A 26571-nucleotide genomic window follows, 5' to 3' on the forward strand; every position below is an offset into this window, starting at 1 on the left:
CCTACAGCCACCTTTTGTCATACTCTGACGCGAACATCTACATGATGGCGGAACAGCTTGACATGAAGAACAAAGGTAAGAAAGTTGAAGGTGGAGGTTAAAGCAGCAGAATCATAGGTACCAACTTTCTGTTGAAAAGCTTTCGGTTTTGAGGCTGAATTTCTGAGATGTCCAACAAAAAGCAGTCTTTTGTGAACAGACAGTACAGGATGTTATTTTGCCAAGTGTAGAAACATTATAGAAAGTTTTAACTGCAGCACAAATGCAGTAAAAGAGACACTTTGTCCAAAGCTTGCCAAAGGTATCTTGACTTTGTCCTTCTGTAACTCTGTATATGTTTGATTATTGATAAACATTGTCAGCATGAATATGGCTTACAAATACAGCTAACTCCTAGTTATCCAAACTTGTGTGGGCTGGAATGCCTTAGCTAATTGAAAAAACAGGGTAATTGGAGTACTGGGGAATTAGGTGCAGATACGTGCAGTGGGAGTTCCTTCAGCAATGTGTATTGTCATCAGCAGTGCCTCAGTAGTGTCTGATCCATGTTCCCTTTTACGCCAAATGGGGTGGGAAAAAAGACTCGATTCTGGGAGATCTGAGATGGCTTGGTATGTAGACATCTTTGGTCTGGAGCGTTCACGAAGTTTGATTTCATGTTAGGCAAGAGTTTTAGTTCAGGCCAAGTTGGGGAAGAAAGGCCGCATAAGCTTTATGTTGGCTCTGTGGAGCACTTGGGCTAATAAGCCTGCCAGAGTGGAACAAGCTTAAAGTGGCATGTGTAGTCTACAACTGAAACAAATTTTTTGTAGGTAAATGAGTTGCCCACTTATAAAATGATAGTTCCTAGTATATTGGTATGCAGACCTAGCTAAATCTTTGTTGTGTAAGAGTTGTTTGATAAAGAACAAACTCACCAGAAAGACCACAAGGCTTATTAGGCACTCACTGGAAAGTCAGAAATCTCTTGTTTCAGAATATTTTGTTTCTGAATACTTGTTGATGTGACAAAACTATGCATAAGTATAAACTTAACATAGACCACATGTTCAACAGTATTGAAAGAAATTTGTAATGTTACAGCTACTGTAAAATTGCCCTTTCTGATTTGCCCTGTGGATATTGGAAATTATGTACAGTTTTTTTTTGTTCCTGCTGAAGAACTTCAATTGGAACAAATTTATGGATGGAAGACATGAAGACCTCTATCGAGTGATAAGCACAGAGCTCTGAAACTGTTGCTTTAATAACAGCACTGATGGTAGGTTTGAATAAACTTAGTATCAGGGTGATAACATGAAGTGTCTTCCAGAGTGTGTCATGGTCCTGGCACCTTCATTGGCTCAAACATGTTAGCAGAATAGTAGGAGTTGATAAAAGCCTTGTGTCTTCTGCAGATACTCCATAACACAGGCATGCATTAGCATTGTTAAATCAGATCCCTTTTTGCAAATACTTCTGCTCCTAGGAAGTTCCATGGAAGGCATAACTGGTAGAGGGAATTCGCTGTTGAGAGCTGCAACTGATAAAGGAAATATGGTGAGTTATTGGTGCTTTATAATTGCCCCAAATGTTCTGAGCATTTTTAGATAGCAGAAATGGTCAGCATGTATTGCTCTTTCCAGAACTTGGAAATTTTTACTTTGTTGTCACATTTTGGTATATGAGGATGTTTCTACCCTAATGGGCAGCTTTTTATGGTAAGAACCACTTAAAATTTTTCTTCTACAGGTGATGCATTCTGATTCGATTCATGAGAAGCCAAAGAAATGGCAGTATTCCTCTGAAAATGTTTTCTCTATTGGCTATGATAAGAGTCTCTTTAGTTCATTAATACCACCCCCTCCAGTAAGGACTTGCCATCATTGTGGTCTGTTTGGTAAGTGCCTGTTGCCCTGTGGTCTGTGATGAGTAACATATTTGATTGAAACCTCATCAGAAGGTTTGCTTAGAAATATCTTAAAATGGATGTATATTTTTCTCTCAGATGCAAGTATAGTGATTATTCAGAACAGAGTTGGAGTTGTGGAACTGATAAACAGAAGAGAGCAGCTCCTTAATAAAAAATTTGTTTTTTCTTTCCTAAATATAGAAGGAACTTGGGGCATCTGGGGCAGTAATATCTGATAGCTATATGTGAATACAAATATCTACATACATGTGCTTAGAACCGGAACCATCTTGTAAAGCAGTTTTTAAATAATACATAGAATCTGTGTCTTACCAGATGTTGTCTCTTCTGCTATAGCTGTTTATATCTGACTTTTTTTTTTTAAGGATCCCTCAGATGTTCACAATGCAAGCAAATATACTATTGCTCTTCGGATTGTCAGAAGAAAGATTGGCCAGCACATAGTGTTGTATGTGAACCAATTAAACAGAAGTAAGCTTGTCAAAAGTTCTGCTAAATAATCTTTACAGAAAGACAATATACTTTATTTTATACTGTACAATATACTGTTCTATACTGTATTGTACCAATACAACTTACATGGCCATGTAATGACACTATTACAGTAAAATATGTTTAGTATTCTTAGGCTAGTACTGCATTATCTCATGCTTGTCAGAAAACTCAGCTCAGCTGCTTTAGAAGGCTGACTTGAAAGATATTGTTGGAATTCTTGAGGTGTTCTGTAGTGTGACTTAAAGCAAACATTATTTTTACTTGTGTCAGAACTATGTGAGCATGCAGTAAGAATACCAGCTTCTCACATGACTCTCTTACTGCTGTTGATGACATAGGGAAGGGAGGAGAAACAACACTCTGCTTTCCAGCAGTGGCATGGTTAAGGGATTGCATTTAACAGACTCTGAAGGGGCATGCTTTGAATCTAACTGTAGCCTCAGTGGACTTCATGGATATTTTATCTTTGAGCACAGCTGCAATTAGAGGTTGTCTCAGCCAGGCCATTCTCCAGCTGTTTTATCACTTTTCAACATGCCAGTTTAGATGCTCAAGAGATCGCTCCCTAATCTGTTTCAATTAAAGTAAGCACCATTAGGTTATGACAGTACAAACTGACTGGCTGGCTTTGGAACGGTTTAGGGGAGTGATCTGAGCGTTTAAGCTGACAATCTCTAACAAGGAATGATGATTGCAGTTCAGCGAATCTGCAACCAGGTGTCCATAATCAAAGTTTACAAGAGATGTTTTTTTCCCCACAAGTTTTGCTACAGTGACTGAATGGGGGGGGGACGACACGACACAGCGTCAATCTGGCATATATGTTATCTGGATATTACTTATGTATTCAAATGAAATAGCAACTTTATTTTTTTTGCCATTTTATAGTTCCTAAAGTTGGGTTGGGATTACAGTGTTAGCAGAACTCCACAACAACAGTGTAAGATTTCTTCTCCATTTTAAAAAAAATTAATGTGTTTTTTGTTGATGGCATCAGGAAAAAAACACCAGACGTTGCATCACAGAGAACAAACAAACTTGCCATTCTGCACTTTCTTGGAGAAGGAATAAGGGTTGACAAAACCCACATACTATGAATTCAGCCTTTTTGCTCTATTTGCAAATAGATGTTAGGAATGCTACTTCTCTGTCTTTGGTACTTCAAAACTAACATCTTTTTCTTTGATTACAGTGTAAGTAATAAAAATGGAGGCAAGTTACCTGCTAAAACAGAGAAGGGAGTTTATCCTAAGGTATAGAATACAATTTTCACTATGTCTTGAATGGATCTGCTGTGAGCTAGTTGCAATATGCTTAGTTTAACCTGTACAGGAAGGGAGCAAGTTCCAAAGATGAAAATCTACTCCTTTTAGAAAGACCAGTGCTTCAAATCAAAAATTACTGGTAGAAGCATTCAAAAACATGTTACTTCTAGAGCCCTTAGCAACACTATCAGACAACTCGTGTGAAAAAACATCTGTGAAAAAGTTAAAAATCAAGACGAGCGTGATGTTGCTAGAGGAATATTTTTAGGAAGGAAACAGATGTAGCTTGTCCAGTTCAGAAAAATTCTGGTGTCTTGCTTTCTGCATAGATCATGAGCTGATGCTTGGAGCCTTGTAAATTATCTGAGATGTACGTTTAATGTAGTATTGTGTGGTAACAGAGGCAGATAGCTTTTGATTCTTTCTGTAGCAGGAATTAAACATGACACAGTTCTCCTTTGCAATGTTTTGAAGCCTCTTTTCATCTAACTTTCAGCCAAACATTTCCTCTAGTCTTCCTATGAACTTTTCTGCAGGAGATCATTTTGGTGTCTTTGTGGTTTCTTAATATTTATGAAAGCGAGTGAATGTGTATACCCCCAACTAGCCTCATGTTTGCACAGTACAAGAAGAGTCCTTTGTCATGCACTTCTTTGAAGTAGCTGATTCTTCTGTTTGACTTTTGAAGGAATTTAGAAAGGAGACTTCGTATTGGGTCGTTAGACTTCTGTTGGTTCATCCTAATAAGTTTCTGCTGTGTGTGTACTTGTGACTGTGTTCTAATAAAATTGAACAACTGATTAAATATTGTTCAATATGCAATATATTTATATGTATTTTGCTATTATCCTGTGAAATGTGTTTTTTAAGGAAAATTTCCTGGAAGGATCTTTGTTGTAAATAAACAATTAATTTGGCAGTTGCAATGATAATCTTGGTCATCATGCATTATCTGTGGTATGTTGGTCCAAATGTGAAAGAAGTTTCCCTGAAGGATCTGGATGAGATTATTTTTCTAATGTTTTTAGGATGTCACAGACACAGATGGTGTATGTTAGGCAGGTTACACTAAATGTTTAGACTTGTTTTAAAAATGGATGCCAGCAATTAAAACAGTAGCTATAACCTACTCTGGTGTTAAGGCTACAAGGAAGCAGGTGGAATTCAATTCCTCTTTTTCATGAGACCATCGTAAACAGGAAATATAGCTGAGTTGTCCTGTAAAACAGGTGTGAAAGGAAGATGTGAATGTGTGAGACTTCAGCACGTGTTTTTCATTCTGTTCAATATATCTCTGTTATAATGTTTTAAGTTATTTTCAAGAGTAATACAAAGTTTGTAAGACTTCTTATTGAAAGACAACAAAAGCACTTTTTAAGGTGTTTCTTGAAATGATAAAGAAGTCTTTTTTCAGTTGTTAGTACAAGGAGCTACAGCTGACCGACTCCAGTTTAAATGTAACTTGTAGCTGTTTTGAATAGGGAAATTCAGCTTATGTGGATCCTTTCAAGACAGAAGAGGACATCAAGAAAATAATGATCTCAGATCTCCAGACTCTAGGGATCAAAAAAGCTATGGAAGTAAAGGTACTGTTATTTTGGAAGAATCATACAATGCGTTGTTCGGTTGCATTTGAAGCTTTGTTAAGCATATATAGCTGTGTCTCACCCCAGTGTTTTGTCTTATTTTGTTCATATGTAAAATTCCTTTATGTTTAAAAACATGAGTAAACACAAGCTGGGGGGAAGTGAGTGAGTAAGATTGTTTCTGTGAAGGCAAACATCACTGGTTTTGTTCCCTGCAGTTAATTACTGCTAGATTCAAAACAAAATAACATCATCAGGTGTAGGGTGAAATGCATTTATTGAAATGAACATGGGTCCTGAATAATATACTGTAGATTGTTCTTGCATAAATATCTTCTACTGTGGCTTTTCTCTTTAGGGTAGAGTAACAGAGTTCAAGAGTCCAAGTGAATTTTATATACAGATGAGTTCGCCAGAAGTTTTAGACCAGATCAGTAAACTTTCTGTGAAACTGCAAGACTGTTATGCTAACACAGTTATTCAAGAGCAATATATTGCTGTCAGAGGGGAAGTCTGCATTGCAAGGTGTTCTTTGGATCAGGTAACATCTAATTATCCGTAAAATAACCATTCTGTTTTGAGCTCGTCATATTTTACATGTTTTGCTTTTATGACTCTACTAGTGAAGGCTGCTAATTAGAGATCAGTTTATTGTGGTGGAATTGTGGTAGTAACTAGCTTTATAACATCTGGAACTCAAATTTAAGGTACTGACTTTTTTCCCCACCTCTAAAAAGTTTACTTCTACATGTTTATGTTCATGAGCCCTGTAGGCACTGTTTGTCCTGCTGTTGCTTGAAGGCTGTGGATGTTCTTAACAAATTTAAACTGCTGTAGTTAGGACAGTTTGGAAGATGACTCTACTTAATTGAGGAAGTTATTCTTACTTCATTTCTTACCTGGTTTTTCTGGTTGCACTTCTATAGCCACATCTAGCTCCTGTTTCCCTTCTCACCCCTTTTTTTATTTCTTCCCCTTTTTGTCCTCCATTGTTAGCAGATGCTTGATTTACTGTACAGTAGCCAATATCCATAGGAGTAGTATTTTACCTTCACAGCAGTCAACTCTGCAGTGAACTGTGTTCATTTGAGTCACTTCATCATTGGTCAGTGCCTTTGTTGATAAACCTGATGAAGTAAAGCAAAATATGTTGAGTTCTTACTAAGATTATTCTTTATTCCTACACAGACCTGGAATAGAGCACTGGTGAAAGATGTTGATATATTGAAAAAGAAAGCACAAGTATTCTATATCGATTATGGGAATGAAGAAAATATTCCACTGTCCTGGATTAAAGCTCTGCACAGAGACATTGACCTGTTGTTTCCTCCATGTGTGAGTTCTATTTTTCTAACAGTAGCTGAGGTATTTTAAATGAACAGCTCTGAAATGAGCGTAACTCATGTCTCAGTGTAACTGTCACTGTCGCAGTATTTTGTGTGCAGTGAAAGTGATGCATAAAAACTGCTCTACTATACTATACAGAGTTCACCCTCTGTAATGTTCCCTAGCTATTCCACACGAGTGAGGAAGGCTGCCTGGCTTTTTGCTTCCCAGTCCCAGAATTCTTGGGTCCTGAGCTGATTTAAAAAAAAAAGCCCTGCAGGGCAGTTAGGTCCACACGTCCTTCTTACACAGCAGGACAGCAGGGGAAACATTCTGTCTGCATATTCTAATCTGATCTCATGTGCTAGTGAAAAATCCATTGTAGTTTGGGCAAACTTTTTGTTTGGAGTAAGGACAGCTGTTGGTCTGAGTTTGTTGCCATACCATACAAATGTCTTCCGTTACAAAATAGATGGTCAAGCTTTAAACTGTGAGTTAAACTTGTATGTTTAACTATGCACAAAGAAGAATAGAGAAGCATTCTTTCAACCAGTGACAGCTATGTCTATTGGTCATAGCTATTGGCAGTCTTTCATAGCTTGTTCGCATGACTTTCTGCTGGGTCCATAAAAGATTTTGAGAGCTCTTTTCTTGGCTTAAAGCCCTCAGTGTCTGCTGAGGGCAAGTTAGGACATGCACCTGTGGTCAGATGTTATGTGAAGCCATGCCTTACGTAAGACAGCATGAGTGGTGGGAGAATCAGAAGAAATGTAGTTTACAGTTTGAAATTAATTTCTTAATTCTTAAATCTCTTGTAAAGAAGTTAGTTGAATTGATAGTGCTTCATGTTCCAACATTAGCTTTAACTTTCATATGCAAGATATTTCCAAGGGCCTTAATTATTTAGTCACATTTTCTACAGGGCAAACAACCCCATATCCCCTCTTGTTCTAATTGTAATTCTTTCCAGGCCATTAAGTGTTTCTTTGCTAATTATGATCCAAAAGAAAAAGGATGGAATGAAGGCATTGCCGGCTTTTCTTCTCAAATCATGGGAAAGCACTGTTCAGTAACTGTTGTTGACGTGTTACAGGAGGAACTGATGTTGAGTTTTGCTGTAGATGTTGTTCTTCCAGATTTTGGTAAGTACTTGGTAGTGTGGGGGGAAAAAACCCAACTGGTAAAACCCAACTGGTAAGTCTTTTATGTTCACTTTCCCTCCTCCTACCCCTGCCCAATACATTTATAAAAGGAGAGGTTTTTTACTTTTGCACTCTACCCTCTTGTACTCTCCCAACATGCCCCTTGATTTTTTCCTTCTTTTTTTTATATATTTTCTTTTATTTCACCATTCCCTATGGAGGTAACTTTAAAATGTCTGTAACTGAAATATCTTGATACGCTTAATAATCCTGAGTTTTATTAAGGTTACTTTTCTAGTAGAATTGTAAAAAAATTCAGCATTTTCTTGATTATCTTGTTTATTTTTCTGTTTTAATAGATGCATGCAAATTTGGGACCATGTTGTTCCTTTTGTCTCATTCATTTTTTAACTTTTCAAAAAATTATAGTATCGGCTTCTAGTTCCACTAAGGCTTTTACCAGCTCTTGTTATATTTCATACCACGCTCACTAGAAGAGTATCGCAAAGAAAGTGCAACCACTGGATATGTTCCATGTAGTTGGAGAACTCTAAGCATGTTTATATATCTAACTTAGCAAGCCTCACTGATAGAGACAGGCAGAGCACCTGACTTTTGAGGAGTCTGAATTCCGATTTTTGGTCAAGCTGAGGGGGGTGGCTTTGTGGAACCAGATCAATACACAGGTGTGCCTGTTGTCATTATTTGGAGGGCTATTTTGTTTGGGTCTGTTTCTGGCTGCAGAGCAAGAACGATATAATGCGAAGAGCATATTCTTTTCATTGATAGGCAGCCCATAGAAACTTTGAAGGAAGTGGTGTTTGATCCTCTTAGCTTGCTAAAATTCCTGATGTGCAGGAAGCTTATCTCCATGTCATAGTCTCTGCAATTTATAAAATGATGGTTCACCATAGTCCTGTGTAAATTCAACAGATTCAGAGTTGGTTTGGGCATATTTCACATTTGGTTGCTTTACAGCACATTAATGGCAAAACAGCATAACTTGCCAACCTCTTGGAGAGCAGATCACAAAAATATTGCTGCATTCGTGAGATGTTGCATGCATCTATTCCATGATTTTACAAGAAACTTAAATACCTATATTCAGGTTTTCAGTTGAAAATAATTATATTGAAAGCTTGGAATACTGCTTCATGCACTGGAAATGGAATGCATAACAGCTAAGCAACCCGAGATTTCCTTGTAAATCCTGTTAAATCATTGCATGCTCAGTGTTGTAAATATGGACGTGTTAGGAATCGTGTCTGAAAAGATGTGATCAGTTTTTCAGCTAACAGTCTTTAGTGACTATGAGTAAATGTTGACTGTTACTGATTTGCTCATTTTATTTAGTCAAACAGTCTTGGATCTGTGAACGTCTTCAGAAAACTCAAGTAGTTGAGTTACTCTGAAACTTATTTTGCATTCTAAGCATATTAAGTGCTCAACAAATAAGTAGAACATGCTCATCTTGGGATATAGGTCAGGCTCAGAAGATGGTTCTGAAATGAAACTAAATGATAACTTATCTTGTATGGTAACTAACTTTTTCTTACATCTGTATTTTAGGAGACTGCCTAGATAAAGTACCTTTAGAAACGAGGTCAGATTCAACTTCAGGAAGTAGTGACAAACAAGGACAATCTCTAAGAGGTAGGCAAGCAAATCAAACTTCTTAGTAAGAGACACAAAATTCATGGGGAATTTTAGGTCCTCCCGTGTTGCGTGATACTCTGCAGTAAATATTCTAGCTGCTCACTAGTGTCATGTCCTACTTAAAATATTGGCTAGTGAAGCTTCCTTCAGTTCACTAATGACAGTATCATGTATGCTCTTTAATAGTATAAAGTACTTGTTTAGTGATGATTATGTGAGCATTAATTAAATGGATGACAGGAGCCTTCAAAGTCTAAAGAATCAGCAAAAAAAAAGTGCTTCAGCATGTTTAAATTTTCAAAGTCGTCTAGCTTTTGATCAGCAACCTCTTCTTTTCCTTTTTTCGATGTACAGCGTCAGGAAACCATTCTAAGAGAAGTAAAGAAAAAATATGTGAAGATGAAGAATTTCTTCACTGTGCTAATTCAGTAGCAGAGTGTGTCTCTGTATGTATTGGAGATGCATTTTCTGGTGTGGTTTCCTGCATTCAAAATCCAGACGAATTCTTCTGTCAGCAGATGCATGGTGCCCGTAAGTGATGCACTGAAAACGAGATGTAAGATACTTGGTATGGCATTTTTCTCTTCAGTAGAGTGGCTGGAGAGAGGTGTTGCTGGTCTTGTAGTTTGACCTGAAATGGTGATTCCCTGTAGCTTCAGACCACGCCTCAGTCAGTTAAGAGCCACTGTGTTGCAGAGGATATTTTTGGCGGTGTTAGCTGTTAATATTGCTTGCTTACCTGTAGGGTGATAATCTGTGGGCAGTCTCAGTAGCGCAAAGTAGGAGGGTGATGTGGCATGGATTTTAGCAATCTGAAGTCAATTTAGATCACAAATATTTAATGTTAAATATGTTCTTTCATGTATTCCAGAAATGTGTGTGAGTTTCTAATTACTTTTTTTATTTCCTATATTGCCTTGTTGCTTTACCACTGGAGGGAGGTGTTTGCTTAGAGGCTGGGTGCAGGGACTGAACTTCTTTGGTTTTTAGTATGGGGAGAATATCCGAGTGTGAGATGGCCAGATAATAGTCCCCAAACTTTGCTTTGTTGTCTTCTGATACAGTAAAATGTAACACCTAAGTAACACTACAGAGTGCTAGGCTGCAGGGGCTCTTGGTGCATCTCCCACAGTGTGCGTAAGCAGATGTCTGGGGAAGAATAAGAGCAGAGTAAGTTTGTGAGATGTGTCTGAGCCAGCATTTCTTTTTTTTTATCTAAAAGGTCTTTTGCAGCTGGATGTGACCTGGTATATCTCCTAAGCTTCAGAAGATTTCTCTTCTGTGAATTCTAGGTAGACTCATAGCATGGCACGTCCTTCAGCAAGAAATGACGCTTGTCATCTGCCTGTTGTTTGAAGACCGGTCTTCCATGGTTTCATTCTAGCATGCCTCCACTAGCTTGGTTTCAATGCCTACTGGCTTCAGTTTTGTTCCTGTGTTGAGAAAGTCTGTGACTAGTTTTCCTTGTGTGTTCTCTTTACCACTGTGATTCCTCAGGCTCATGTGAGGACTCTCTTCGATCTTAGTGATTGAAGAGTCATAGTCTCATCGCTGTTTTGGTATTATGTTAAACATTACGTGAAATAATCTCCATTGTACTACAAAATGTTCTTCCAGGCTTTGAACTTAAGATTTGTGTACTTTTATAGTAATTACAAGACAGTGTATGTTGCAAAACCTATATATTTTAACATCAGGTCAACTTGCTGAACTTCAAGTGTCTCTTAATAAACATTGTGACGAATTTCCCAATAGTCCAGCTTTCCGTCCTGCTGCTGGAAATGTGTGCTGTGCTCAATTCACAGGTAAAAATGGAGTGAAAATGTGGCTCTTGATATATGTTGCTTTAATTTATTACAAAAATAAACACAGTTTGTAATTATGTTTAGAAATTTTTCGTATAGAGTTTTTTAGTTGTGTCTGGTTTTAGTTGTGGATAGCGTTTGGTAGTGATTTAAAAAAAATTAATAGCAAATTATGACATCTAAAAAATACTAGTTTTAAAAAAGACCATAAAATGGTCCATTCATTGAGCAAACTCTTAACACTGAGTTCATTTCTGTTTAAGGGAGTTTTTTTTCAGGAAAAGCTAGCACTGCCAATAAGCTGTCTTGGCATTTGAATGGACACTGATTTCAGGTGCCTAGCGCTAGGGAAAGCTATCAGTTCAGTACCTCAGATGTCTTGATAAACTTGAGTAAGGTTGTATTTCTATTTCTCAAATATTTTAATGGAATTAAGATACTATTAGTTCTGTTATGTGGCCTTTGAATTGCATGCCATTATGGTTAGCTGAGATACCATTTGCTGTTTGGTTAAATGTATTGAATTTAAGCACTACATCCACATAATGTAATCAGTTCTTTCTCGCAGTATGTAACTGGGGGGGGGACGTCTTTACAGAAAGAATGAGTTTGCAACGCTCAGCTCGTACAATGGGTGATGGTGGTAGGTGTTGCATCCATTAGGGTTTTGTAAGGGTTTGTGTGAACTGTAATGCTGCTGGTTTTATGTTGAGATTGACATTGTGTTTTTATATTGGTCTGCAAAAAAATCATTCTGTTCTCCAAAGTTAAAAGCAAGTACAATGAACATCTCTCTTTTTTTCTAGAAGACAGTCTTTGGTATCGTGCTGCTGTTATAGAATATGTTTCTGAAGATTCTGTTTTGGTGGGCTATATAGATTATGGTAATTCTGAAGTTCTTCCACTGACTAGACTTTGTCCTATGATTCCAAGATTAATGGACTTGCCAGCTCAAGCCATCAGATGTACCTTGGCAGGTATGAAGTAAATGATAAGCTGTTGCAAACTGGATAGAGGCAAAGTAAGTGGGGTTAGATAACGATCACACCTGTAGTATCTTATATTGAAATATGGGGAAGGATGGAGGTAACAATAGGCATTATTTCCAGAATTCGTAACTGTTGTGGCATACCTACAGAGTGTGACAAATCTTTCCTAATGTACCTGGTGACCTGCAGTTGTATATTTGGAAAACCGTGTTATGTTAACATACCTGTTGGGTTTTGCATGTGCTTTTGTTCTAAGCAAAATTCAGTCACCTACTGGATTTGTGGAATTCTTAGATCTGTTGTGGTTCTATACTGCAGGGAAAGGTAAAATTTCCAATTTTATAGCTTGAAATTCAGAACTGTATCTGTCCCCCTCCCCTGGGGCAACTCTAGTGAAACTGCTGTTAGACTCCTCTCCATAGGCTTGTGAAAACTGTCAAGTTGGAAAGGACATTGATGCTTCTTAGCTCATCCTGTCTCAAGCATAATCTCTTTTTTTTTTTGACATACTTATTTAACCTGCTGTTGGAATTTTTTTGTTTGTTCTTATCACTGTGCAAGATAGTCCACCCCTTTGCTTCAGTACCCTTCCTTTAGAATACTTGACATCTATCCTTCCTTTACAATACTTAATATTTAACCTGCTTTTCGAATTTTTGGTAAACTTCAGAGCAGTATTCTAGCTGCTTACTCTGGAGGAAAACATGAAGCAATGCTTCCCTTATATGTAGAGACAGAACCTATGGATATGGAATGTGACTGCAAGAAATCTCTTTTCTGGGGCAAATCATGATGCCTATAGCTGATACAGTGTTCTAAGACTAAGAAAGGTCCTAAACACATCATGGACACACAAAAATGATCAGATAAGGTGTTTCCTGATTAGAGTCAAGGATTACTGCTACATAAAATGTATCTTTCTGGAAGGCAACTTCTGCCAATCTGTTACTATAAAATTCTGCTTATAACTTGCATTTTAAAAATAAATTTAGTAGCACAAAGAATAAATGTTTAAGGAGGAAGAAGCTTACAGCAGCAGATACATTGGCTGAGTGATGGTTAATGTTCAAAACGATAGGCTGTATTCATGAGACCCAGAGACTGAAACTTCTTATAGACATTCATACTAAGGACATATTAAATCTGAACTTATGCTTCTCTTTATGTAATAGACTAGTTGTACATGACTTTGGCAGATTTTTATTAAATCCAACTACTACAAAAGTTAAGAATCTAAATAATTGGGTTTGGAATCTTGTTACAAGCAGGAGGAGTGGGAGCGAGTTACTTGGCATATTTGCTGCTTAATCTATTCTTTTGAACAGCGTTGTTGTACCTTTCCACATATTGTCAAGACTTGGACTGTCCTCACAACCTTTCCATACTATGTGACTTTTTAGGTGTAAAGCCACCATTAGGAGCATGGACCTCAAAAGCTATTTCTTTTATGAAACAACTGGTGAAAGACAAAGTGTTCACAGTAAAAGTAGTGGATAAAGAGGGTTATAGATCTGTGGTGGATCTTGTAGATGCATCAGTTACTCCAGTAATAAATGTATCGAGCCGTCTCATAGAGAAAGGCTGTGCAGCTGAGGAATTGAGGATGGCCTTACCAGCAATTGGAATGACTGACGTTAAGCAAGCAAATGGTGAGTATGAGCACATCCTGCTGAACTGGCATTATTTAACCTCCTACTAGAGTGGGTACAAAGAATGCAATTTCTTAACTGGTAAGAACTTTACAGTCTCGCTCATGAAGGCTAGCCTTCACAGCTCTGAAGTTTAGCCATGGCAACTTTGCCATGAAGAAATTGTGTCCCTGTGTGTGTCCCTGTGTGTATGTACATATATATACGTGTGCGTGTGTGCATACATAAAAGAAGTTGCAATTGCTTACTTTTGGGAGACCATACTAGTACTTCACTTTCTCTTGTTAGAAGTCTTATAATTTTCAGTTGAAGTAGGATATGACTGGTTAAGTACCTGCTTATTCTTATGTCCTCATCCTTTAGCTCAAATAGCATTTCTTCTTTGTTGTCCTGTATTTTACACCTAAAGCCACATATTTAGTCCTTGAACATTTGTTTGACTGCAGTAGCCTATACGACTTCAAGGCTATGCCTAATTGCCTTTTTTTTTTTCATTTTGTGACCAAAGCTTCACTTTGAGAGATTTGCAAATTCTGTCAGATTTCTTTGTGTTGTGGGAATATTCCTACCTTCGCTCATATAAAGCATGTTAAGCCCCTCTTTTCCACCCTGTGTCTGGTAAAACCATATATTCTCTCCTGATCCATCTGTACTGAAAACTAGGGGAAGTCGTCTTGTCAGGAATATGTCCAAATCTCTTACTTTTGATCTTCCTCACTAGATGCCTTGTGGCCAGGACATGGGGTTGTCTCCAGGGAGATCTTATTGCAGCCTTTCAGTACTTAAAGGGGCCTATAAGAAAGAGGGGGACAAACTTTTTTAGCGGAGCCTGTTGTGACAGGACAAGGGGTAATGGTTTTAAACTAAAGGAGGGTAGATTTAGACTGGATATAAGGAAGAAATTTTTTACAGTCTGGGTGGTAAAACACTGGCACAAGTTGCCCAGAGAGGTGGTCGATGCCCCATCCCTGGAAACATTCAAGGTGAGGCTGGGCAGGGCTCTGAGTGACCTGATCTAGGTGAAGATGTCCCTGCTCACTGCAGGGGGGTTGGACTAGATGTCCTTTAAAGGTGTCTTCCAACCCAAACTATGCTATGATCTTTGTTCAGAAGAGTAACTATATTTCACAGTTGTTAGGTGTCCTAAAGCTTTCTCTAAACGTTGATCCATTTGATAACTTTCACTTTTCTTGTCAATCTTTCTTCCTTCTGGAGTGGAAAATTCAACCAACTTCTGCTTCTTTGAGTATATTTCTCAAAATATTCTGACTGTGCTTTGTCCCTTCCAGTAGGGATCTGGCAGTTGCTTACAGTGTGAAGGATAGTCTTTTATTCCACTGAAAACCCAGTTCTGCCAGCCTATCCTTGTATGGCAGCTTCCCAGGCCTTTGATCATCCTGGTGGCCCTTCTCTGGACCCCTTCCAGCCTGTCCACATTCTTTTTGTATAGTGGGGACCAGAACTGTACACAGTACTCCAGGTACTGACAAGTGCTGAGTAGAGCGGGATGATGACTTCTTTATCTCTGCTGGCGATGCCCTTTTTGATGCAACTAGTCTTTATTAATCTTTTTGTTCTTTCTCTTCCTTAGACCATTTCCAGTTCTTTCAGTAACAGCTGTTTCCTTCTTCCATGCCCCCTAGCCTGTTTCCCGGAACCAAGGTTCGCCAGAGTTCCTTTTGCTCAGGTTGTTGCAGCCTAGTCTGTACCTCTTCCCCAGTCCTCTATGGCTTGCCCTTCTTGGTAGTGATCAAATACATTAGGCAACTGGCACATTTCTCTTACTTGCTTTTATTCTGCAAAGAGGCTTTCACTGGGAATTAGTCTGTTGGAAAATTTATAACAACAAAATCAAGGACATGAATAAGTGTTCAGGATATGTCATTTTTTTTTTCCTGTAAAAATTATTTTAATTTCCCTTCCTTCTTCTACGTTCTCTTCTCTTTCCTCTCTAGAGGACAAAATGAACAAAAGAATTTGCAAGTGGAGTAAATTAACTCTTCAACAAACAGTAGATGTCGTAGTGTGTACACTGTACAGTCCTGGAGAATTCTACTGTCAGATTTCAAATAATGATGGTAAGTTTATTCAGCTTTTTTCTTTCTCATAGTTTCTTTGCTTCCGGATCCGTCATTTCTTATAGTTCTAATGCATTACTGTTTCAAATGAGTGTATAGCACCGAGGCTTACCTCTGAGCTTTTGTATCTAAGAATACAAGTGGAATGATGAAAAAACAGGACCATAGTATATAGTGACTCTGAGACTGAAATCTGAAAATTTTGAAGGTAAGCAGTTGAATATAGTTTAATCTAAGAATATAGAGAAAAATGAAAAGAGTTACCATAACCTAGGCAAAGGATATCTAAACAGAGAATAGCAAATAAGAGACCTGTTCCCCATGCCCATACAATATTTATTGGAGCTTTCTTCTAGTACTCTGTCCTGTTCTAATGTATAAAAACTTACAAATATTTCCAAAGAGATAAAATAGCATTAAGATTAGAAACCGCAGCTTTTGAGACTTGACTTGCTCTTAGATAAGCTAAAAAAACATATCTCGTTCCTCTGTTTGCAGGTATAAAGACTTCTGATAGCCACTGGGTTTTTAGTCTACTAGAAAAAGAGCATGATGAAGTTCAGTGTCTGGAAGTGGAAGCTAAATGCATTCAAACCAAAAAATATAGGGCACATCTTAAAAAGTGAGGGAAGTTTATTCGTTGACTTATCTAGGGATAGTATAGATTCTTTATGGCTTATCACCTTTAAAACATGACTGAATTCCTCCCTAAAAGTGATGTTATAGAGCAGGCTGAAGGACTTGATATAAAAAATAAATAACCAAGCAGGATGAGATCCTATAATCTGTCATATGCGCTAGCTAAATTAGATAATTCATATGGTGTTACCTGGCTGTAAAATATACTTTAGGTTGTGGAGTGAAGGATGCTTGTTGGATTGGTAGGAACAATTACTGGTCATTTTGCTGTCATACTGAACTAATTTGTCAGTAAATATCAGCTATCTCGCCTCTTCCTGCTAATAAGTCTAGTAAGTTAACTATTTAATTAATTGTCAACAGTTTTGGGTTTTTTTTTTTATGAAATTCTAAAGTCCACAGAAAACTCCCATCAGACTTTTTGTAAGCAAGCTATACAGTGAACAGTATTCATAAAGTTCAAGTCAGTTTATTTCATTCATCTCATCTTCAGGTTTTTTCTTTCTAATTTTCAGAGTTACTCGCTCTAAAGTTACTTAACAAATCATTGTCTGAATACTGTCAGAAAACTCCACCAAATGTTTTTAAGCCTGAGAATGGAGAACCTTGCTGTGCTTTTTTTTCTGGTAAGTAACAGACTAAAATATTTTTTGTCTTTAAAGGGTGAACATAAAGAAAAAAAAATTTGGGTATCTGATAGTTTGCATTGGTAGAGGATAACAAAGAATTGCACTTATTTACTAAAAAGTAAATGCTAGTAGACATACCAAATGTGGGAAGTAATCTTTTTTCTTTCTTTCTTTTTTTTTAATTTTTAAAATGAGGTGATGGTAACTGGTACCGTGCTTTGGTGCAAAATGTTACTTCAGATGGAGCTGTTAAAGTATGCTTTGTGGACTACGGAAACGTTGAGGAAGTACCACTGCATAAAATACGGCACATCTCATCCTCATTCCTAAAACTTCCATTTCAAGGAATTAAATGCTGGCTCTCAGGTGGATCTTCTTACTGATTCTTTCTCTTGTAAGAGTTATTGAATTTACAGACCTGCTGCTTTGGGGGAAGGAGGTGATGACAGGGTATACTTCACAGAACTCTGGTTTTGGGCGTGTTTTTGTTGTTGTTTGGGGTTGTTGTTGTTGTTTGTTTTGTTTTTAAAATAAATGTCTGTGTTGCTTCCAGCCTCTGAAATTGTGGGAACTGTTGTTTTAGCCTTGCTACACAGCAGACTGGCATTTAACAGAAAGATAGATGGTGGCTCTTCCCTGAGCTCCTGGCAGTGCTGTGGAGTGATCTGCACGAAGGTTACTTACTGATTACCGTTCAAAGGGAACTTGTCGTTTAGTTCTGCTTCATCTGTAGTGCTTACTAGCTTTTGGTTGCTGCTTTACTAGGAGTAAATGTGCTTTTGTGCAGCTTAATTGTTTCTTAAAACTTTTGCAGGCAAAGGAGCTTATCTGGTTTTAGGAAGCAAGTTGGCCTTTCAGTTCTCTGTAGGGATTTTTCATTTGATTCCTGCAGAGTCTGGCTGTTTCTCAGTCTTCTACAGATTCTCTGCCTCTTTCTTTTCCACACCAAATCACTCAAAATTCTGCAGAACTATTCATTCATTCTTTCTTTCTAGTGTACACCACTTGGTTTAAAAATAAAAAATGTGGAAACAGGAAAAAGCTTAAAACCACATTTTCTGTCAAGGTGTCTTCTGTGGGTTTTTTTTACTATCTTAAAAAACTTTGGGTTTCTGCTCCTTTTGATAAAAGGGGTATATTAAACATAAAGAGCCTTAACACTGTTATTTGTGCTAAGGCACAATGATTTACTTGGTGGAATATCATAAAATGTGTAGATCAAAACTTGTGAGTCCTGAGGAAATGTGTTAATTTAGAAGAAAGGAGGAAGAAAGAGGCCAGTTAACAGGATGACGTACAATGTGTACCCCTAAGGTAGTAAAAGCAGCCTTGCTAGTTCAAGTTGTGCTTTAAAAAAAAGGGATTTTTTTTTTTTAAAGGAAAATATAATGTTGAAGACAGTCACTTAATGGAGATATTTTGAACAGTTCTCCTGCTTCCTAGGTATAAAGCCTGGTAAGAGCAAATGGATTCCCGAAGCTACAGCAAGATTTCACATGTACACTGCAGGGATAAAGCTTCAAGCTAGAGTAACTTCCGTTTCCAGAGACGGGGCAGGTGTAGAGCTTATTGACAATTCAACAGGCCATCCAAAAATTATCAATGAGATACTAACTTCTGAAAAATTGGCGGTAAAAGAAGTTTTACAAGATAAAAACAACTTTCCAAACAAGTCTGTTGACAAAAAAGGTAATTAAATGAATGTTAATTTTTTAGATTGAACAAGAATTTTCAGTATTCTGGCCTTTCTGTGATCTTGCTGTTTAACTATAGTTAGTATCAATAAAAAACATATATAATCTTGATTATTTTGTCAGTTTTAACTGTAAAAACACAAGCTGCCCTGCAGGTGGCATTATAGACAAAAAGACAAAGATCACTGGGTTTGTCTTAAATGAATATTACTTGAATATTTGATAGTAGAGGGTTACAGATTTCGTATGACTGACAGTTTTCCCATGTTTACTTTCCAATATGTTATTTTTCTGAGGTGTTTTTTTACTTTAGCTACTCTTATACGCTAATAGTTTATGAAACAGCAAATTAAGAATTATCTTGGTTTAGATTTCTTGAAGACGCACAGTTGTCTATAAAATTCAAAAAGATAATCTAACAGTTACTTACAATATGTATGTGCTTGGAGGAAAGCAGTACACTGCATTTTCTTACTATTTCTATTAGAAACCTCACTTGGGCACTGGAAGCTAATTGAATTGGCTATAGATGAAACCGTATCTGTCTGTGTAACAGAAGTTGTAAGTCCAGACTTGTTCTATGCTGTACCCGTTCAGACTAAAGGTAAGAAAGTGTTCACTGTTCTAATACCAGTAAGAAATCCCTGTTGCAAGCTAGTTAATAAAATGAATGCCTATGGTGAACTGAACCATGTGGGAATGCAGCTCGGACAACAGAAGAATTTGAAAAATGTCAAAGGTAGGAGCAGGGGAGCTTAAAAGTAAGTATGCTCTTCATTATACCCAAATGGGGTTAGTTATCAAATGTTTGTTTTTTCTGTAGATCAAGAGAAGCTACATAGGCAGTTGATTGAACTAGAAGGCTATTGTAAATCTTGTAAGAACCAGCCCTTCAAACCTAAACCGGGTGAAGCCTGTTGTGCCAGGTTTTCAGGTGAGGCGCTCATTCATTCTTATATTTCCTTGACCAGGGTAAAACACAGCTTTCATTTTTGCTTTAGAAGAAGGAAAAACACCAACTTTAAAGTGCTTACAGATCTCTTAATTCTGCTACAAAGGATGGCCTGGCTGCATCTTCAGGGCAAAGAAACCATGTGACAGAGAAGAGATATGGAATACGTTGCACTCTGCAAAATGTATGGAGCTTTAAGAGGAAAGGACAGCTAGTTACTGTTTAAACTGAAATTTTGTGTGTGCTGCCCTAAATTGCAGGGGAATTAAATTCATGGCAGAGCAATAGTGCACTTGGATCTATACAGGCCCACTTTTGGTTTAGGGGTGCCTGGGTGTTTGTTTTGTTGTCGCTTTGTGCGAGCATAGGGCGGTGACGCTGGTGATGACAGCTCATCGTTCAGCCTTGTTAGCCTGCCAAGCTGTCCACGCTTAGTGAATTGTTAGTTCTGTCAAAAGTATTCTTGACAGTAAGGGAACTTAATTTATTGTCTTAGTCTTTCAGAAGAAGGGATACTCTGGGGATATATTAACTCGATATTTAAAAAATAAAATATTGTTGACTCATTAAATGTTGACTGCATGTGGATTGTTACAGTAGATCTGGCTAAGTGCTGAAAATGAATTTGGGTGCTAGATCAGAAAACAGCTCATGGAAAAACAGGATAGATGAATTTAAAAAATACTAGGCAGACCACCTGAGTGTTCAACAGTTGTTTTTAACTTCCACTGATGGTTTGCTTGGGTTTTTTTTTTTCGTTTGTTTTTATGGCCTTTTAGGATAATTGAGGTAAAAGGATTCTTTTATTTCTTTTTAATTTCGGTTATGTTTTGAGAGGGAATATGCATTGGAAAACAAAGGTAAGGAGCTAGATATACAGTGTGCAGACATCCTTGAAACAGTATGGTAGTAAAAATCTTACCTGTATAATTTGAGCAAAATTCTGAAAGCAACACTTAAAGATTTATGAATGCAGCAATTGGAAAGTATTCCCTTGTGCTATGGGCTTGCTTCTTGTCAAGCCACCTTTTGTATATACCAGAGTATTTAAAAATTCCTGAAACTGTATAGATTCTTGTTCTCAGGATAAGCTATGTTCATAAGATGGTACTTCACATCCAATTCTTCTCGTCCCAATCTTTTCAGGTGATGGCCGTTGGTACAGAGCTCTTGTTCTACAAGCTTCTCAGTCTGCAGTGAAAGTACTATATGCAGACTATGGGAACACAGAAACATTACCGCTTTCAAAGGTGCTGCCAATCACTGATTCCTACTTAAAGCTGCCTTTTCAGACAATCACATGTTCGCTTGCAGGTAAAAAAAACCCAAAATGACCAAAAAAGCTCCATCCTCATTCACACACCCACCCACCCCGCAACCCAAACCAACCCTAACTGGTTGTTTTCTTGAACATTATAAATTTGTATCTATCCTGATGATGGTTTTCATTCCTTAAAACATCATGATGATCTGATGAAATAGTATACTGGTTAATACTGCAGAAGCTGTTTTAGAAAGTATGTTTTTAGTTAATTATCTGTAGAGTCTAAGCTATTTAGAAAAATGTGGCATCATATTTTCAGAAACAGTGATAGCATTATTTAAGATTCAAGTTGTATCATAAATGAATTCTTTGTAGAACAAACTTGATTGCACTATATTTTTTTGCAGGAATAGAGAAAGCTGAGTGGTCTCCATTATTACTTGACAAGTTGAAAGAAATGTTATTGAATAAATACGTCACAATTACACTGAAAGGGATTAATGGAAATGTTAATTTAGTAACAGTGGAGAAACTTGGTGAATATGGTAGTCTGAATGTAGCTGAGAAACTGGTAATGGAAGGTTTGGTCAAAGCCAGCAGGGCTGAAAACTTGCACACTGAACATCAAGGTACTTACTTTCACTTAATTACTTCTTAATTTAAACTTAACTTGAAGAACTGTGGGTACATGGGATGCCTAATTTACTTTTGCTTCCAAAAATCTTAGAGAATTCCACACAACACTTCTTAAATTAGGGAAGCAGTGGCAATGTGTGTTTTGCTCATTCACTTGCTTTGATTTTTTTTTTTTTTTTTTTGGTAGGCAATGGAGGCGAGACCAAATGCTGCTGCACGGAATTAAAAATGCAAGTAAGGTTCAGTCCAAGTAATACTAGCTTTTTTTCAATTTCCAGAATTCAGAAGAAACCCTGTGTGGTAAGCAAATGGGAGTAGGGAGTTAATAACTAACCAAAACATTGGAAACACACCAAGTGAATATCCTGACACTTCTCAGCTTGTTTTATATGCGGTAATAATTAGAGCACCCTGAAACTGAGGGAGGATAGTGTATAGATCACACAGACTTCATTAATCTGTGTTTTGCCACACATACAGCTCTATTTTTTTTCTACTGTATGAAGGCCCAGAAGTGTTACTTCTGCCTGTTGTGTAAAGGTAGTTGCAGTGTTTTGCATAAACTGTGTCATTTGGAGAAAGGGCAGCTGGATAGTTTTTGTTGGGTTTTTTTTCAGTAATACGGCTGTGTTTTAATGTGGATACGACTTGGCGGACAGCTGCACATGTAAGAAAATTCTTAGGAAGTGTAGTTTTCAGGTAGCAGAGATTGATATTAATACATGCCACAGTTTCAGTCATGAAACCAGGGCTGAGAATCTGAGTTCAGTGGAATACTGGAGTTTTTAAGAGTGTTTGCCAGCTGCAAGATCTTTTTTTCTTCTTCGGGGGGGGAAGTGTCCCTTACCAATATTGTATATTCCTGTAATGGTTGAAAGCTTTCTGGCTTTAAACTTTGTAATTTTTGTTTTAACTTAGGCTATTTAGGAAAAATGAGAACTTTAGATTAATAAAAGTAAATCGAAGTATACCAAAAAAGATGCATCAGCCTGTCTCAAAGTGAGGATCTTTGTCAGAGTAATGAGCAAAACTTTGAATTTTAAAGACAGAAACCCCTTTCAAGGGTGGTTTGAACTTCCCCCTCTCCCCCCAGCCAGAGGCAGCAAGGTCAAAAGCAAAAATATGCACTATGGTATTCTGAATGTAGGAAAGGAACATTTCTGTTCAAGGTCATTTAGACCTTTACTGCTTCAGAGTAAGTGTAGTCACCAGCAGTTCAGTGGCACAAAGGCAGTAAAACTATGCTGTTCCTGAAGGTGGTTGATTCCTCTGTCCTGCAGTAGGCTGTTGAACCTCCTCTTCCCTTCACTCTCTGTATCTCTTTGATCTTCCAGCTTGATCTAGCTAATGCCTCTTCTGACTTCAGTTTCTTTCTGTTTTCTGTCATCCTTCCTTACGTGGGTAAGTTTGGCTCAAAGTCTTATGACACATGAAGAGGAGACAGAAGATTCCAATACAACCAAAAACATCAGGAAATAGACACCAAATTTGAGATCTTTATATCAGTCCTAATTTGAGTATTTCAGCAATTTGGTTCAAGGAATTTTTTTCTTTAGGGGAAGGAAAAAAAGTGAGGGGGGCAGGGGGAAGTTAGCTGCAGTTCTGCTGTCTTTTTTTCCCCCCTCCAGAAGGTGTTACGTCAGAAAGGAACTGTATATTCATTGAACTAATATGGGACTCGGCTGTTTGTAGTTTTAGGATGTACCCTAATCTGAAATAGAGAATTTTAAAAAAAGAATTTTATATTTCTAATTCTTTCTGCTTATTCCACAGCTTAAAAAGCATGAACAGATCCTGCTCTTCCTTTTAAACAAGTATGGAAATCCAGATGAATTCACTGAAATGAAAAAACTGCTGGACCACTAAGCCTCTGACATGTGCTGTTTCATTTGTGTGTATACCGGGTTGCTGCAGCTCTTTTTTTTTTTTTTTTTTTTTTGGAAGAGCAAGTATATTCATCAGCTTAAAAATGAGATTCACTTTGTAGAAAATTTGCAGTTTAAGTACCTGTATTTATCTGTATGCTTGCATTGTTACTGTGAAATGAGTATGTAACTTGAAGATTTCAAAACTGCAAGCTAAATTTTCTTGTCTTGGACTGCATATAGGTAGTTCTCTCTAAAATCAGTAAACACTTAAACGCACGTAGTTATTACACTTATTTACACTTTATTTACACTGTGTAATATGTATTAGAGCTGTTTTGTCCGTAGCTACATTGTCAGGATTTCTACCCCATCAAGTTTTTTCACGTCATAAGGGAAACATCACAATAGAAAAGTCCCATTCTGGGATATGATAAAGTACTGAATCAAATCATTAACACATTTTTGGTATTTCTCTAAAATGTAGCTGGTACCTACTTGTCATTTCTGACTAATTGGGTGGCAACGTTACTAAGGAATGCCAAATTACTGTTCATAGAGCACATTAAACATTTGGTTATTGAAATTTCAGGGTCAGTTTTTTGTCCACATGAGGTATATATTTTAAGTTTGAGCTTTGTACAAATAGGAAGGATCCTGAAGATTAAACCTATTGTGGAAGTGAAATACTTTTGTTTGACTTAAGTGTAATAAAACATTAAGTTGCCTCAGATTTATTTTTTATTTTTTTATTTCCCCACCCCCCCACCCCTTGGGTTTTGTTGCACCCTATTCTTGCAGTATCTAATAATTAAACTCTTGCACTCGGGTCTCTAGAGTTCTTTTTGTGCCTCCAGTTCTGAACCAAGATTGTGGCTCTCAAGTATCCTCTGACTGCCTGGGACAAGTGTGACTTTCACAAGCATTTGCCCACATGTAAAACAACTTGCCAGTGCTTTAGCCCTCCCACAGTTTTTGTTCGCTCTTCCACATACTGCCTCTCCTAGCACTAGTCATTGCTTTTCAGAAGATGACTTGACTACAGCAGTCAAAGTAGTCGCTTTGTCTACACTTGACATGCAGGAGAAAGGAAAAGTGAATCCTTGCTTGTTATACTCGGGCAAAAACCAGTGTAAAGCAGTGCTTGGTGTTTCACCTGGAGATGTACGTATGGTGCAGCACAAAGGTATCTGGCAGTAATCCTTCTAGACAGCAGAAGGAAACAGACTTCTTACGGTTCAGAGACTTAGCTCACTCTTTAATTTCAGATTAAGTCTTGGGAAACATCGGTGTAGGGACAAATCAAGCAAGAAATGTGGAAACCTCGGACTTCCTGATGGAGCCTTTGGTTCCTATTGCTTTATTTTTCTCTGCTACTTTTAATCTGTAATTGTTTATCACTTCAAGAACAGATTTCAATCAGCTGTGTATTATATTTATTTAAATGCTAGTACTGAATATAATTTTGAAGTAAATTTCCATGTGTGATTATATCCAAACAGAGGTTGTTATGTGAAACACTTGAACTATGACATCCGCAGTCTTGGTAAAAAGAATTTCTTAACTCCTATTCTGGAGAAGTCCTCTCTTATGACTTAAGTCCTCTCTGGAGAAGAAAAACAGAAGTGGATTGGAACTCTAGAATAACACAGCACTTCTGAAAGGGAAGTACTATAAATTCAATAAAAATTGTAGAGCACTGGAAAAAGATTTTTTTGTAATCCTTAAAAGATCATTTTCATTTATGAATTACTGTTGGAGGAACTAGAGTGTACTTTGTTCAGTGTTCATATACTCACATAGAGCATACATCCTGCAGTGTGATTTGTTCATTGAAAATCGATTTGTTCAACTGAAATTTTTGATTTATTCATTTATTCATTATTTAGCATTCCATTCCTAACACTACACACTGGGAGGTAGGCGCAAGGGAATGTTTTGTCTGTTCAGATTAAAAGTTATTGGTCTTTGTGTAGTTTTGTGTGGGAAGAGATGTCCAAGATAGTCTTCAACTAGCCTTGCTCGGTTGTGTGCACCAGTCCTTGCACGTGTTAGATGCTGGGTAAGGTGATACAGTGCAGCTGAAAGGCAGTGTTGGCTTAAGGCTTGGATGCTTGAGGTCTTGCTGTCTACTTTCAATCTCTTACTACAAGTGGGTCTGACACCTTCTCCCCTCTTAAACCTATCTTTCCTTTTTTTGAAGGTACTTTTTTATTTACAAGAGCATTGCTCAGGAACAGTGTGCGCATCGCAGCAGTCGGCGGCTCCTGCCTGCGGTACAGCCCGCCCCTGGGACCGGTCAGGGAGAACTCCGGGTGGGTTCAGCACCCGCCAGGCTCTGCCAGAACCATTTTGGCAGCTCCAGCCAGGTTACTGCCACCTTCTAAAAAGGAATTCAAGACAACAGCTAGGGCTTGACTTAGATTAGTTAGTACCCTCATCTCTTACCTGGCAGGGAAGGGATGAAAGTGCAGTAATAGTGATCCTCTCAGTGTTTTAGAAATACAGGGTTTTAATAGCTATGTTGTGGTAACCCTATCAGGTAAGACAGAAGGGTTCTCTCCAAAGCTGGACCATCCTGTAGTGCCAGTGCATTTAAAGTTAATTGCTCTGCTGCTGCTTTCTTCCTTGGCTTTTATTGTGGGAGCTGCTTTTAGGTGGTGGGTGGGTGGTGGGGTGGAATCTAGCCCGATGACCTGTCCTTTCACTCCAAGGCAGACCTCTGCAGAAAAGAAACCAGCTAAACACCGAGCAAGGCCCAGCTGCTCACTGCCCATGGTGCAGCTCATCTTGTGCCTTTATTCTTGCTACGGAGTTCTTGCATTGCTCAGCTTCCAGGGATAAGGACTGTTTGCAGGACAAGTATGGTGGGCACCGCATGTCCTGCTGGAAGAAAGAAGTGAAAACCAGACTAAGGAAAGCTGATCTAGGAAGGGAATCTGCTACTTTAGTTCTCTTAGGGAACGATCTTACTACGTACTTAGATTTC

General features: G+C 37.9%; 1 protein-coding gene across 1 annotated transcript; it reads left to right on the top strand.

Moving 5' to 3' along the window:
- TDRD1 (tudor domain containing 1) lies at nucleotides 1–24819 on the top strand. The gene is made up of 24 exons (XM_075107860.1): nucleotides 1–75; nucleotides 1469–1539; nucleotides 1732–1879; nucleotides 2278–2383; nucleotides 3600–3660; nucleotides 5154–5258; nucleotides 5617–5799; nucleotides 6447–6593; nucleotides 7555–7726; nucleotides 9296–9379; nucleotides 9737–9913; nucleotides 11080–11187; nucleotides 11994–12164; nucleotides 13577–13825; nucleotides 15781–15903; nucleotides 17058–17168; nucleotides 17367–17537; nucleotides 18615–18860; nucleotides 19353–19469; nucleotides 19689–19799; nucleotides 20964–21131; nucleotides 21489–21710; nucleotides 21905–21951; nucleotides 23491–24819. The coding sequence occupies exons 1-24, from the start codon at nucleotides 42–44 to the stop codon at nucleotides 23581–23583; spliced, it is 3225 nt and encodes a 1074-aa protein (XP_074963961.1). The 5' UTR covers nucleotides 1–41; the 3' UTR covers nucleotides 23584–24819.
- The last annotated feature ends 1752 nt before the right edge of the window (nucleotides 24820–26571 follow it).

The sequence above is a fragment of the Phalacrocorax aristotelis genome, chromosome 12, assembly GCF_949628215.1.
Source record: "Phalacrocorax aristotelis chromosome 12, bGulAri2.1, whole genome shotgun sequence".
Taxonomy (NCBI): domain Eukaryota; kingdom Metazoa; phylum Chordata; class Aves; order Suliformes; family Phalacrocoracidae; genus Phalacrocorax; species Phalacrocorax aristotelis.

Coding starts and splice junctions, on each gene's coding strand:
- TDRD1 (XM_075107860.1), top strand. CDS start 42: ATGATGGCGGAACAGCTTGACATGAAGAACAAAG. Junction 12,165..13,576: donor CATCAGATGTACCTTGGCAG/GTATGAAGTAAA, acceptor GTGACTTTTTAG/GTGTAAAGCCACCATTAGGA. Junction 19,470..19,688: donor TGTACCCGTTCAGACTAAAG/GTAAGAAAGTGT, acceptor TTTTTTCTGTAG/ATCAAGAGAAGCTACATAGG.